Source organism: Muscardinus avellanarius (genome assembly GCF_963383645.1).
Source record: "Muscardinus avellanarius genome assembly, chromosome: 5".
NCBI classification, from domain to species: domain Eukaryota; kingdom Metazoa; phylum Chordata; class Mammalia; order Rodentia; family Gliridae; genus Muscardinus; species Muscardinus avellanarius.
Genome location: NC_137790.1, coordinates 70013810 through 70027602, shown reverse-complemented (window position 1 = coordinate 70027602; position 13793 = coordinate 70013810). Strand labels below are relative to the sequence as shown.

Sequence of the window (13793 nt, the reverse complement as noted above, 5' to 3'; positions counted from 1 at the left end):
AAGGGAACAGGGAGGGGCCTGCCCTGTATCCTCCGTGGCCAACATTGTTGATTAGTGACAACCTCTTTCTTCCATGCTCACCTCCACTATGGAGGCTGAAAGAGCTAAACATTTAGTTTGTCAGCCTCCCTGAGGGCCAGTGCTGCCCCTGGGCACTGTATTGACACTGTAGTTTTTCTGGAAGTCTTCTGAGAAAGCTTTTACTTTCCTGGGGTGGGGGGGCAATAAGCACAGCAAGACCCTAATATCTTGTCCCTGCCTTGAGGATATGTGATGCTTGATGCTATGGTAGCCATCTTGTGACCAAGAGGGAGAGGGCAAGAGGTTATATATATTATGCTAGGAAAGTATAGCTCTTCCTGTGTAAGGCTGTAAATTTAGGGGGAGAGGACCTATGGAGAAAACCTGCACAAGAAGAGAACCATAAATATCTGAAGATCTGGAGAGGACCTTCCTCTGAAGTGGAATAGACATTTTTAGAAGAAGATCCAAAGGATATTGCCTCTGTTCAACAGAAACAACCCATCATACAGAGGACGCCGTCTTAGATAGTGAAATAACGAGCAGGGAGGAAAATACGTTGTTAAATTTTTTTTGTGTGTGTGTGGTACTGGGGGTGGAACCCAGAGGCTTTCTATCCCTGGGCTATACTCCCAGACCTATTTTATACTTTATTTAGAAACAGGGTCTCACTAAGTTGCTGAGAGCCTCACTCAGTAGTTGAGGCTGGCTTTGAACCTGCGCGATCCTCCTGTCTCAGCCTCCCAAGCGCGGGGATTACAAGCATGCACCACCACGCCTGGCTATGTTGTTAAATTTTAAATCCCAATAGAAGCATTGAATAGGTACTTGGACACTGCAAATATGGAATTAGTAAATAAAAGAAGCAGAAAGCACGAAGACAGATAAAAATGAGAAAAGAGATAAAAATATGGAGAACAGATCTCACAGTACAATTTAGAGCTAAGAGAAGTCTCTGAAACACAGCACCAAATACTTTGGGACAGAAGTATTCACCAAGGAACCATCAGAGGGAAGCCTTCCCACTGTAAACAAAACCTCCAGGGGAAACTGCGTGAATCAGTGGCCTCCACATGGGGCCCTGGCCTCTCCCCTCTGCCCCTTGTGTCCTAAGCCTCAGCCACAGGGCCACTTCCTCTGGCCTTTGAATCTTCAGCACCTAGCACACTGGTGACACCTCAGTGCATTCTCTTCTACACAGACACAAAGATGCTGGGTGGCAGTCAGCTCAAAATCTGACTCCTGTGTCTTCATTCAGCGGGGAGCATCTGGTTTGTTGAAGTGGAAGTGAAGATAGGGATATTATGGGCTGCAGGAACTGTGCAGACAGGGGGCCCTGGCCCTTCTGCATCCTCTCTGTCTCCCCCCTTTTCTCTTAGCTTTCTGAGCTTTCTTTCTCTTATTTTATCTCTATTTTTCTCTCATCCTCTTTCTTCTTTAACTGACCATGATGTGAAACTAAAATAATATTTTATAGTCTATTATATTGTAGGTGAAAGACGTAAATTCTTTTTTTTTTAATTTCATTCTCAAAATATAGAAATGACTGAGATTTGACTAAATTGATTCTCCCTCCTTAATCCCCCTCCCCCCCAGCAGGGTCTTTGGTAGAACAGTTCTCAGTGAGACTTGCACCATGCATCCGCGGGACACAAAGGCATCCGAGTATATTTGGGAAAGTGTGTGAGGGGAACCACAGGGAAGGAGATTTGGGGGAGGTGGTTCCGCGGAGCCTTCAGACTGGCCAGGAATGGAGGAGCTTGTGAAAGCAGCAGTAATGTCCGAGGAGCCTCTAGACGGCGCTGGAGAGCCAGGTGACGAGAGCGACAAGGAGACGAGGGGGCCATAAAACATTCTACAAGGGCACTCGGGAAATGCCTAAGTGTTTGTGCCAGGCACTGAAGTCATCACCACCAGTCAGCCAGCCTTTGCTTTTGTGACCCAGCCTCCCAGCCCTGCCCTGCTCCTCCTGCGAGGCGGGCGGGGCCTGAGGTCAGACCCCCCAAAGTATAATTAGGGGGGACCTCCAAGAAGAGTATGCTTAGGACTGGCTACCCTGCCCCATGGTTATCTGTCTGGGTCCCAGCGCCCCTGGTAGACTGGAGAGCTTTTTAAAGAAAAGCTTCCTTCATTAATTCATTTATTCATGGATCCATCCAAGCATTAGCAGCCGGTCACATTGAGTGAAAACAGGGAGGGTCCACCTCTAGACTGGGAAGGAATTGAGATGCAAGTGTTAAGTGCTTTGAAGAAGGCGCCCACCCAGCCACCCTGGGAACTCTGTGCCACCTGCTCAGAGAATGAAGCATTCAAGGGCAGTCTTGGAGGAATTGTAAGACTTTATTGGGCAGACGGGGGAGGGACAGTGGTGGCATTTCAGATGGGATAACACCAGGACCAGGGACAGAGAGGTGTGAGAGAATGTTCTGTGTGTGCTTGGAATACCACGTGTCTTTGCTATTTTTTAAGCACAAATGGAGTTAAGGGGAGAGAGGCAGGAGGTGAGAGGTACCTATGGCCAGCCTCTGAAAGCCCTGGTGTGATCTGTTAAAGCCTGGACATTCAGACCCACTGCAGTAGTTTCCTGTTGAGGCTGTGACATATTACCACAAGCTCAGTGGCTCAGAACAACACAAGTGTATTATCTTATAGTTTGAGGTCAGAAGTCTGGAATGGGTCTTATCTGGCTACAATCTAGGTGTCCTGGAGGACTTTGTTCCTTCTGGACGCTTTAAAGCGGAATTCATTTCCTTGTCTTTTCCAGTTTCTAGAAGCCACCTGCTTTCTTTGGCTCATGTCCCTTCTAGCTTCTGAGCCAGCAATGTGACATCTTCAACCCCCCCCCCCACACACACACTTTTCCATTGTCGCCTCTCCTGCTCTGATTCCAGCCCCCAGGTCTGCATTTAACAGGGGTTCTTGTGATTCTTGTGGGCTCACCTGGGTAATCTGGTATAATCTCTCCATTCCAAAATCCTTAATCCCATGTTCCCATGTACAGGGTTCTCTTGCCATGTAAGGTAGCATAGCCACAAGTTCCAGGGTTTCGGGAGCAAGTGAGCACCGTGGAGGGGCCCTACGCAGCCTACCACACCCACTCACCACAGGCTGAGAAAGCAGGAACATGCCTGCCCTTCGGGAGGAAGTGCTTTGTGACCCGAGGATCAGTTGTAGCTCTCTTCCAGACACCCTGACGTCTTAAGCACCAGGATCTTCACAAATGAGGGATTTGGGAGGAGGGATGGGGTTTCGTCTTTCCACCTGGCCAGCTTAGGGAAAGACCAACCCAGAGCCCCAGAGGCCCATTATGTCCACGTTGAGCTGTCCCTCTGGCATTCCTGCAGAGAGGGCTCAGACTTGGGGTCCAGGGGTGAGAGAGAAAAGCTATATTGCTAAGGAAGGGGGTGCTGAAAGGAAGCAGAAACTCTGCGACACAGCCAGGGACGTGTTTACCCTCTGGAGGTCTGCTTTATCCACATAAGACCAGAGAGTGACCTGTGGTAGTGGCCCCAGTAGCTCCTGAACAGAAGGCAGCCCTCTGTAGGCGGAGCCCTTTGAGAGATTCTGAAAAGATGGCTCCTCCCCCATCCCAGCATAGCTTGTGCAGACTCGTGGTACAAGTCCACAGAGGACACAAGAGGGCTTGGTTGGGCATGTGGTACCGAAATTGAGGGTGAAATCAACAATCCTATCTGAGATTTATGGAATGTGGGTTTACTCCATAATCAGACCTCAGTACATGTTTGCTGAGCAACCAAGGAAATCCCCGGTTCCTTTAAGGCTGCCCATAAATGCTTAAGCATCGTTTCTCAAACGGATGTGCTGTGGTCCTCGGCATCTATTGCCAGGGTGCTTAGTTATGGGGATTCCTGAGGGGAAAAGAGAAGCCTCCACTGCCGTGTCCCCGTCAGTCCACAACACTGGTGTTTACCAAGTGGACATCTGTGAATGTCCTGTGTCCATTCATCCCTACCGCAGTGAGCCAGCCCATGCCTCCACAGACTGCTTCTCCGGGAAGTTTATGCCAGCAGTCTGTCTTCATCAGCGTGTGAGGACCTGTGCTGCGGCCCAGGGCCCTGGTTACAGCTGTGTGTCTGCTGCCAGCTCACCCTCTAAGCTTAGACAAGTCACACTCCTGCTCGAGTCTCTCCTCGGTCGTCAAGGAAATACTATGGCTATGCGTCAGACCAAACATGCTATCTTTTTTTTACTACTCTCTGTGGTTCTTGCTCGCGCTCTCTCCCTTCCTTGGGGTTGGAAGGCCAGTAACAAGGAACTGGGTTCTCATGGCAGGAAGTACATCATTACTCTCAAACAAGTGAAAAATAATGAAGAACAGCTACATATAACTAGATACAGTTTCATTTGAAACCTGCAGCGTTTAGAATGCTTGACCCTCTTCTAACAGCTCCTAAACTCTGGCCTTAGAATGTGGCTGTAGGAGTATATGTCGGTGCTGGTTTTCTTTGATCCGTTTGGCAGTGGGTAAGTAGGGGAGCTAAGGTCATCCTGATCTGTTGCCTGCTATCATCTTCCTTGGGCATTTCTAAAACTGTCTAGCCTTAACATTCCCTCCGCTCTCTGTCATTGCTGTCTGTGAGCCCTGGAGAGCAAGGAACGGCCCGTGCGCATGTGTGTCTGTGACGGAGTCATTCCTTGCTGTTTATGAGAAAGAGTGAGGGAATGTGTTTCTGGGTGTGTAATTAAATAAATAACATGTGTTCTTTCTTCTAACAGCTGAAGCAGTGGAAGGCATTTGAAGGGGAAAACCAAACAATCAGACACATGGCCAAATATTTCAGCACTCCCAGCAAAAGCTTCCATACCCAGTTTGGTGAGGAACAGAACTGCCCCCCAAGAGGAGAGAAGAGTTCCATGGAGAGGCTCCTCACAGAAGTAAGCCGCACCCGGCCTGGCGAATCCCCATCAGAGACTCCAGCCACGCACGGGTGACCACGCGCCCCCACGGCCGACACTCTCGCTTCTTCTCCTCCCTTTCTGTTGTTGTTTGTGGCACCGGAGATTGAACCCAGAGGCGTTCTACCTCCAAACTACACCCTCAGCCCACTTTAAAGTTTTTTGTTTTAAAACAGGGTCTCACTAGGTTTCTGAGAGTCTTGCTAAGTTGCTGAGGCTCAAACCTGTGATCCTCCTGTCTCAGCCTCCCAAGTACTGGAATTACAGGTGTGCACCACCAAGCCCAGCTCTCTCTTCCCCTTCTTCCACTTTCTTTAGACTGCAAACAAAACTCAGCCTTTCCAGGGTCCTCCTCCACTGCCTGCAGTCGATGAACAGGTGTATATTCAGTCATTTCTGTGGTACAGACATTGTGCTATGGGCTAAGAGACAAAACTTAATGTCTACCCTCATGGAACTTACAGTCTAGTGGAAAAAATGGATATTGATCAAGCAAACATATAATCATAAACCATGCTAGTGGACATGGCGGCAGCAAATAACACTTGTGTTTCCAGTTCTTGGGAGGCTGAGAGAGAAGAGTCATGAGTCCATGGCCAGCTTCTGCAACTTAGACCCTGTTTCAAAATAAAAGAATAAGATAGGGCTGAGGGTATCACACAGAGATAAAATGCCCCTGGCCTCCATCCCTAGACACACACACACACACACACACACACACACACACACACACACACACCATGCAATGAATTATGAAGAAAAAAAATCAGGAAAGAAGCTAATTTAGAGCAGTCAGAAAAACTCTCTGAATAAGAGCAGAAGGTTAAGTACAAATTGACCAGGCAAAGAGTACAGGGAAGAGCATTCTAAGCAGGGGGAACAGCAGTGGAAAGGCCCTGAGTCGTAGTGGACATCTGGATATACATTCTTCCTTTAGATAGGGTAGTGCCCGCATATCCAAGATGCCTTTACTGTCTCCTCCAGGTACTAAGAGGAGATCTCAATCGGCCCGTCAGCCCAGAACTCCAGACCATTCTACAGATGCATTATTGCACTGAACAAGGGCCTCTGAATGTCATCACAGCACCCAGGGTTACAGGCAGGCAGCCCCCACCCGCCCTTCTTTCTTCTCTACTGGAGCCAGAGTTGGCCCCTCTCCCAGACGAGCCTCTGTGGGCTTGAGACAAACACGTGGAAGAGCTTGAGAGCTGCATTCCTCAGGAAGAAGGCACGGGGCCAGGGGGATTAGTCAGTATTTTGATATTAACTAAATTGCATTTCATTTGTTTTTTGGTTATGGGACATACCTGGCTAGGTGCTGTTTGGAAGACTGGACTTTTTTTTTTGCAATGGGACTGCTGATGGCATACACAGTCCTGGTGAGAGCATGGTGTGGCAGGCCCTGAGAAGCCCCACAGATGGAGGGCTGAGCCTGCCCGGGCACCCACACCCCACCGCTATACTGGCCCCCTGAACCATGCCCTCGGCCCTGGGCCTCTTGGTTGTCCATCAGGGGAACTCCTCTCTACTTCTTTACTGTTTATTAAACATTTAGTTCAAAGCCAGACATCTTTCCTGGCAAGGGAACAGTAGCGTTGCCTTCGATGCTCTGTGAAGTCAAAGAAGCATTTTTTCCCCCAGCTAAACAGAAGGCCAGAAACTTGGCTTAGAACAGCCTGGATGGGTTTCCTTTATAATCAGCTAATGCTGGAGCGGCCGAGCGGACTGACTCTTGAGCATTATGGTAATTTGTGACGCGCTTTTTGTACTTCTGCCATGCTCCTGTTTCCCACGCAGTGATCGTATCTACTCCATCCTAAAGGAAGCCTGGAGTCCGCAGAGGAAGGGCTGGAAGGTCCGCAGATGTGTGGGTGGTTCAGGGCTGGCTGCCCAGCACCCACTACACCCCAGTCCCCTTCCCCAAGTCAGTCCTAAGATCTGGCAGCCAGAGCTCGGGCCCGTGGAAGGAAGGCGCAAGAGGGTCTGATATTCGCGTCGCCCGTGCCAGCCCTGTCCAACATATAAGCACACACACCTCGGTGTGCCTAAGCCCTGACTCCAGCCATTCAGTTTGCAGTTTCCTCTGGCACAGCCCCATCTGCCACCCGGTGCCTCCATCTTACTTTCCCATGACCTGGGCACACCATCTCCTCGTCCTTGGCCCTCTCATCTCTATAGCCAGGGGTCCCCCTGAAACTGCTAGGGGCTACATCTGTCACTGACCTCCCAGTCTGTATGCAGGCCACAGACAGAGCCTCCCAGAGATGGAAGAGCCTCCCTCCATGCTCTGCAACAGCAGAAACTCACCTGTTATTTTCTCTCCTAGAACCAAACACACGAGCGTTGGGCTCCATGTCTCCCTAATAAATAGCATGCACCCTGTGACACACATCCATTGTCAATTTGCTTCCCCAGCACGCCAAAAGTCATCATTAATAAGCTAATGTTAAAGCTGCTGAGGCGGTAGGTCAGATTTTGGTCTCCCCACGCAGGGCCTCGTGCTGCGCCTCTAATGAGCACGCGTCCAAGGTGAAAACAGAGTCCCACTTCCTTTTCTGGAAGGAGGAAAATACACTGTTTACATTGATGCTTCTAAGTCTGTCGCCAGCCAGCTTCAGATGTTTGGTTTACTGGGAGGAGAGCAGTCTTCCCAACTCATGTAGAAGCTATTTTCTTATACTCAGAGGAGCTCATGGTTCAGTACAGAGGCAGTATTCAGATCTCCCCCAGCTGTCACCAGTCATGCTTCTTCCTGACTCAGTGAGGCAGTAAAGGCCTCCTGAAGCCAGCACGAGGGTTACTAGGTGGGTTTCAGGAGGAGAGAGAGGGTCAAGGTGCCCTGTGCCCATCCCAGTCTTCCCCCCTCCCCGCGAGATCACAGAGAGAGCAGAGATCGATCTGGCACATCCCAGATATCAGGAGGAGCCTGGGTGCTTCCCTGTTACTCACCTGACCTGCCCCTGGCAAGTTCCTGAGTCGCCCACACTCCAGCAACCCCCGGGCCTCACCACTCTGCAGGGAGCGGGAGAAAGCTGGCAGGCTGGTGTCAGAAAAGCTGCTTCCTCATTCACCATATCGCCTCCTGGTCCTGGCCTCTCTCCTGGTGGTAAAGTACAGTAAACCAGAGTGTCAAGAAATCTCTTTCCTGCTCAGCATGGGGAACACTGGGTCCACCTGGGGGGCTGCTGCCAGATCATTGGACAATGTGTGTGTGTGGGGGGGAGTACTGGGGATGGAACCCAGGGGTATTGTACCTTCAAGCCACGCCCCCAGCCCTATTTTTTAATCTTTATATATTTTTTTTCTTTTTTCTTTTTTTGGTGGTACTGGGGTTCCTGGAAGTCCTTATACCTTCGGGCTATACTCCCAGACCTATTTTTATACATTTAAAAATTTGGAAACAGGGTCTCGTAAGCCAGCGCGGCTGACTTCGAACCTGCGTGATCCTCCTGTCTCTGCCTCCCAAGCGCGGGGATTACAAGCATGCGCCACCACGCCCTGCTAGTCTTTATATTTTTTTGAAACAAGGTCTCACTGAGTTGCGAAGGGCCTTGCTAAGTAGCCGAGGCTGTCCCAAATGGTGGGATTACAAGCCTGTGACACCATGTCCGGCTGGACAATTTTATGTAAGTTACTTCTCTATTTAATTTAATTTATTTATTTATTTATTTATTTATTTATTTATTTATTTATTGTGGTACTGGGGGTGGAACCCAAGGGCTTTTCTACCTCCAGGTTATACTTCCAGACTTATTTTATACTTTATTTGGAAACAGGATCTCACTAAGTTGCTGAGAGCCTCACTAAGTAGCTGAGGGTAGCTTCGAACCTGTGTGATCCTCCTGTTTCAGCCTTCTAAGCGCTGGGATTACAAGCATGTGCCACCACGCCCAGCTTTTTTCTTTCTTTTTTTTTTTTTTTAAGTACTGGGGATGGAACCCAGGGACATTCTACCTCCTAGCAACACTCCCAGCCCTATTTTTTTATTCTTTATTTTGAAACAAGGTCTCACTGAGTTGCAAAGGGCCTCATTAAGTAGCTGAAGCTGGCCATGAACCACGACCCTCCTGTCTCAGCTTCCCAAACGCCAGGACCACAAGCATGCGCCACCACGCACCTGCTGTTACTGCCCTCTTAAAGGGTCATTTTTGGACAACTCTTTCATGTAAATCTGAAAGGCAAACACAGGCTTGGCCCATGGGCACCTGTATATGTTTACCAAAAAAAGGGAATATCCTTTTGTTTCTAGAGTATGATAAAGGGATGCTCTCCCTCCATTTCCAAAGAGAATGGTAACAAGGAGGTAACATTCTGGTACTCACATTAGCCCTTCCTAGAGCACAGGGCTTCTGTTGTTGCCCTCTTGAAACCCTTAACCCCCCTGCCATCTGCCCAAGGCTGCCCACTCCCCAGGAAAACCTCATCCCTTCTGCTTCTTTGAGCATCAGAACTTTCCAGAGGTGGATGGACTGTCTGTACTAGATAATCCACTTGTTGTACCACAGAAAGATGCCCAGAGTGTGGTCACACCCAATACACCCACTGCCCACCGATACGCCTACCTCCTGCCCCAGTATCCTGCAGATACGCCGGGTACACCTCTGCAGCTGTCTCCTGCAGTGCACGGCCTGTTTATCCACTGATGTCCAGGCAGCAGGTGGACAGCTCAGGTGCAGAACTTCCCCCGCCTCATTCATCTTCAGGTTTCATTCTAGAGTTACTGAATTCAACTACCAGAAACTTAGGCCCAATACTCCTTGTTGTTTGTTTGTTTGTTTGTTTATATGTCTCAAGCTTCAGTGATAATTCTACACACATAACATACTTTATCAGGAGATATTGACAGCTGATGTTGCCACATGCTAGCTTGGGCCTCTCATCCCAAGATGTCCAGTCTGGGGGAGGTGATGGATGACACCAGCCCCATGTTCTTGGGTTTCTTTGGCCCAGGAATTCTCTCTCTCTCTCTCTCTCTCTCTCTCTCTCTCTCTCTCTCTCTCTCTCTCTCTGTGTTACTTTGGTATTGAACACAGGAGCATTTTACCACTGAGCTACACTCCCAGCCCTATTTTATTTGGAAATAGGACCTCACTAAGTTGCTGAGCTTCAACCTGCGATCCTCTGGACTCAGCCTCCCAGTTCCTGGGATCCCATGCCCAGCTGGTTCTTTCCAATTTTTTTAGATTGTTTAGCAAAGGAAAAATATTTGTTCATCCCCTGAAGATACACTTCAGATTCATCTGTAGTTTACAAAAGTATGAGAACCCCAGAGGTGGCTCATCCCACACTCTATCCAGGCCAGCATCCTGCAGAGTACACTGACCCTCTTGGCCCTGGGGAAAGATGAGGGCATGCTCAGCAGCCACAAGCAGTAGACTCCGCCTCCTCATGGCACCACACAGTCTAGAAGTGGAAGAGGAGGTGGAGGTCCTAGCACAGTAACTCACAGTGGCCTTTATTGAGTGCCGTGTGTGGGTCACTGCGCTAAGCACTTTGCATGCATCAACTCCTTTCTGCTGACAGAGGCACCTCCCTAGAGCCAGTGCACCAGAGGAACTGCGGTGTCCCAACGCCGCACTTTCTCCACCTTAGGAGGTAGTATGGAACCCTTGGCATCATCTTTGGTTGATGAATGGCTTTTATTTTACAGAAAAATGCTGTGATTGAAAGCCTGCAGGAACAAGTAAACAACGCCAAAGAGAAGCTAGTGAGGCTGATGTCTGCTGAGTGCACCTACGACCCCCCAGGGTGGGCTGCCACACCCACTTCCTTCCAGGGCAAGGATGATCCAGCCGCAGCCTCTGCCCATGGCCTGGCAGCCCAAGAACCATCAGAATGTCCTTCCACCTCTCAGAATGGCAGGGGCGTGACCGACCAGGACTCTCAGTGCCCCCCAGGTCCCTCCCCAAACCTGCAGTGCATCAGGCCACCTGGGAGGAGCACCAGCTCTTGCCTGGGTCAGAAAGAGAAGACAGCCAACTTCAAAGACTTTTCTGATCACCTAGAGCCAGGTTGTAGGCAGAAGCCACAGGCTGAGCAAAGCCAGGATCCAGAAAGAGAACAAGTATCCACAGCCCCCAGCCAGAGTCTTGTACCAGGTGGAGGGGCCTCTGACCCCCAGGGACAGAGGCAGAGCTCAGAGGAGCCCCCAGAGAGACGACCTAGGGTCAGCTCAGTGGTCAGGGAGAAGCTTCGGGAAGTATTAAAAGAGTTGGACCTGGGCCCCGAGGCTCCCGTCTCCATCTCCCTGTCTCCGTCTCATCCCCAGCAGCTCTGGAGGAGCAGTGCTGCCCGCAGTTCCCAGAAGAGGCCCCTCCCCAAGGAGCTGGGCTTCAGCCCTTACGTGGTGCGGAGGAGGCGGGCAGCTCTGCGGGCCCGTATACACCCATCTGGCACATCCAGTGCTGGGCATCGGGCAGACAGGACCGTTTCACGGGCACACGATGGGTTGAATATACAAAGTGGGGGCAACCCGAGGCTGCACCTCCAAACTTCTGATCCCAAGGTACCAAGGCTCTCTTCCAGGAAGCCCTCACTCCTCCCGGATCCTCAAGGGAGGCTGGGCACCCTGGAGGGCAACGAAGGCCAGACAGAGCCCCGGGGGGCCGGAGGGAGTCACACCACCCCCCATCACCAGCCTTCCATCTCTGCCTCACGCCTGTCCCCTTCACCAGACCGGGCCCAGCTGCAGCAGCTGCGGCCCCCAGGGTCCCCTGACTGTCCCTCCCTGTATTCTCCGTGCAACTACCTTGACACCGAGTCTAGCAGCTCAGACGAATTCTTCTGCCGCTGCCACCGGCCCTACTGTGAAATCTGCTTCCAGAGCTCCTCTGACTCTAGTGACAGTGGCACCTCAGACACTGACCCGGAGCCTGCTGGGGGACTGGCCTCCTGGGAAAAGCTGTGGGGCCGCTCCAAGCCCATCGTGAACTTCAAAGATGACTTGAAACCCACACTGGTGTGAGCAGCAGCAGAGTTGGTCTGGAGGGAGCAGTCCGTTCCCGTCAAACAGAACTGAGGCCTCCAGAAGGAGAGCCTGGTCTTCAGGGAACAGACAGACCGGTGCTGCAGCTGACCAGCTCTGACCGTGTTTCAGCTAGGCTCAACTGTTAACTTTAAGCACTTCTTGATCCAGCAAAAGAAGGATACTGCCTTGTCTTGCTACTACCTCACATCACTACTGTCAAAGACTCCTGCTGAGTGACTTTAGAAGACACTCCCCCCTTGAATATATGGTGCTTACTGAGCACATGGAGTTTTCTGTCCAGGTAAGCCCGCATTCGACAAAACTGGTACTGTCTGCAGGATGGATGAATGGACGGAAGGCTGGAGAGATGGGTGGGAGGTTTCTGCAGAACCCAAGTTGTGGACTGTGACCCATCAACTGGCTTTTTGGTGGACAGACCTGCCAAGAATGTGAATCTCCTATGCCCTTGGTCCTCCCACTCCTGGATGGGATAGGTTTCTTTCTGCTCAAGGTTGTAAACAGCACCGCCCCTGGATTTCAGCTTCTGGCCAGACTCCGCTCAGCATACTCTCTCACTCTTCTTCCTCTCTGTCCACAATAATGGCGCCTCACTCACCATCATCCCCAGACGGTCAGGTCCCCGTGTGCCCATAGGCAGCCCAGACCTCTCTCCTGGGCTAAGACAGTACCTGAGGCCCACACTGTCTCCTGGTCCCACGGCCTTTCCCCTGGACTGTCCCAGTAATGCAGTGTTGAACTGGGTGGGGAAAGCACGTACCAGCCATCTCTGCTGGGGGAGGGTGGTCCTGCTGGTCAAGCGGTGCCTTTAGCGCCATTTGGATTATGAAACTTCCAAAGACACATATGGCCTGGAACAAATTGGGAAATTAGAAGAAATGAAGGCCAGTCTCAGAAACTCAGCAAGACCTTGTTTCGAAAGTGAAAAAGGGTTAGAGGTGTAGCTCAGAGGTAGAATGCCTCTGGGTTCAATCCCCAACACCAAAAGAAGGAGGAAGAAGAGGAGAAAGGATTGACAAAAAGGCAAGAAAGAAAACAGGTTGTGTGCGTTTCACTTGAGTCTGGGCTGATGCTTGGCACTATCACATTCTAGTAATTCCTTACGATAATCCTGTGAACTAGATACTCTTTCTGTTTTTTATTTGTTTGTTTATATACAGATGAGGGATCTGAGGTTAGAAAAATGAGGTGGGTTCCCCAGCATCACACTGCTGGAGGGATTTGCTGATGAAGGATTTGCACATAGCATCCGGGATCAACGTGGTGGATTTCCCTGGGGACGCATCTCCCTCATTTCCCTGGGGACGCATCTCTTCCCTCGTGCTTTTGGGAGTGGCAGGCGAGGCTCAGCCGATGATATAGCCTGGGTAGCGGGAGAGACCAGAGATGTGCTCTCCCTGTAGCCCAGGGTAACAAACCTGGTCACTCGTTCAGCCTGGCCAGCAAGCCTCCACTTCCTCACTATTTCAGGGCACACTTGCACCTCCTAGGGGGCAGAAACAGGAAGCCTGTAAAGGAGGAGTGCCAGGAACTCGCCCACCGCCCAGGCACAGGGAGAGCACAGCTGGGCCTACTTTGCTTGCAGCTAAATTGGCTTTCGCTTGCACACCATCCCCTGTCTTGATTCCTGCACATCTGTGAGTGTGCATGGGCTTTCCTGAAGGAGTTTGGACCTCAGAGGGGGGCATTTGGCACTAAAAGTCTCACAGATTTATTACAGATTTATTAGACTCTAGGGGTCTCCTGACATCTCATGTCCCCCAGCTGCTGCACCAGGAGGCTCTCTTGGTAGCACAGCTTCTTCTATTTCCTACCTTGAAAAATAAATTTCATAATTTATTCTGTGTGTGGGTTTGTAGCTTCTGTGTGT

At 50.6% G+C, this 13793-nt stretch overlaps 1 protein-coding gene across 2 annotated transcripts in view; it reads left to right on the top strand.

Annotated features, from left to right (window-relative positions):
* GPR156 (G protein-coupled receptor 156) overlaps positions 1 to 11902 on the top strand; it is a gene marked incomplete at both ends in the record, with an annotated part of 95399 nt that extends 83497 nt beyond the window's left edge. For both annotated transcript variants that reach the window (XM_080695465.1, XM_080695464.1), the window contains 2 exons: positions 4759 to 4917; positions 10589 to 11902. In XM_080695465.1, the coding sequence (XP_080551591.1) occupies positions 4759 to 4917; positions 10589 to 11902 (1473 nt within the window). The remainder of the gene's footprint in view (positions 1 to 4758; positions 4918 to 10588) is intronic.
* Positions 11903 to 13793: the final 1891 nt, after the last annotated feature.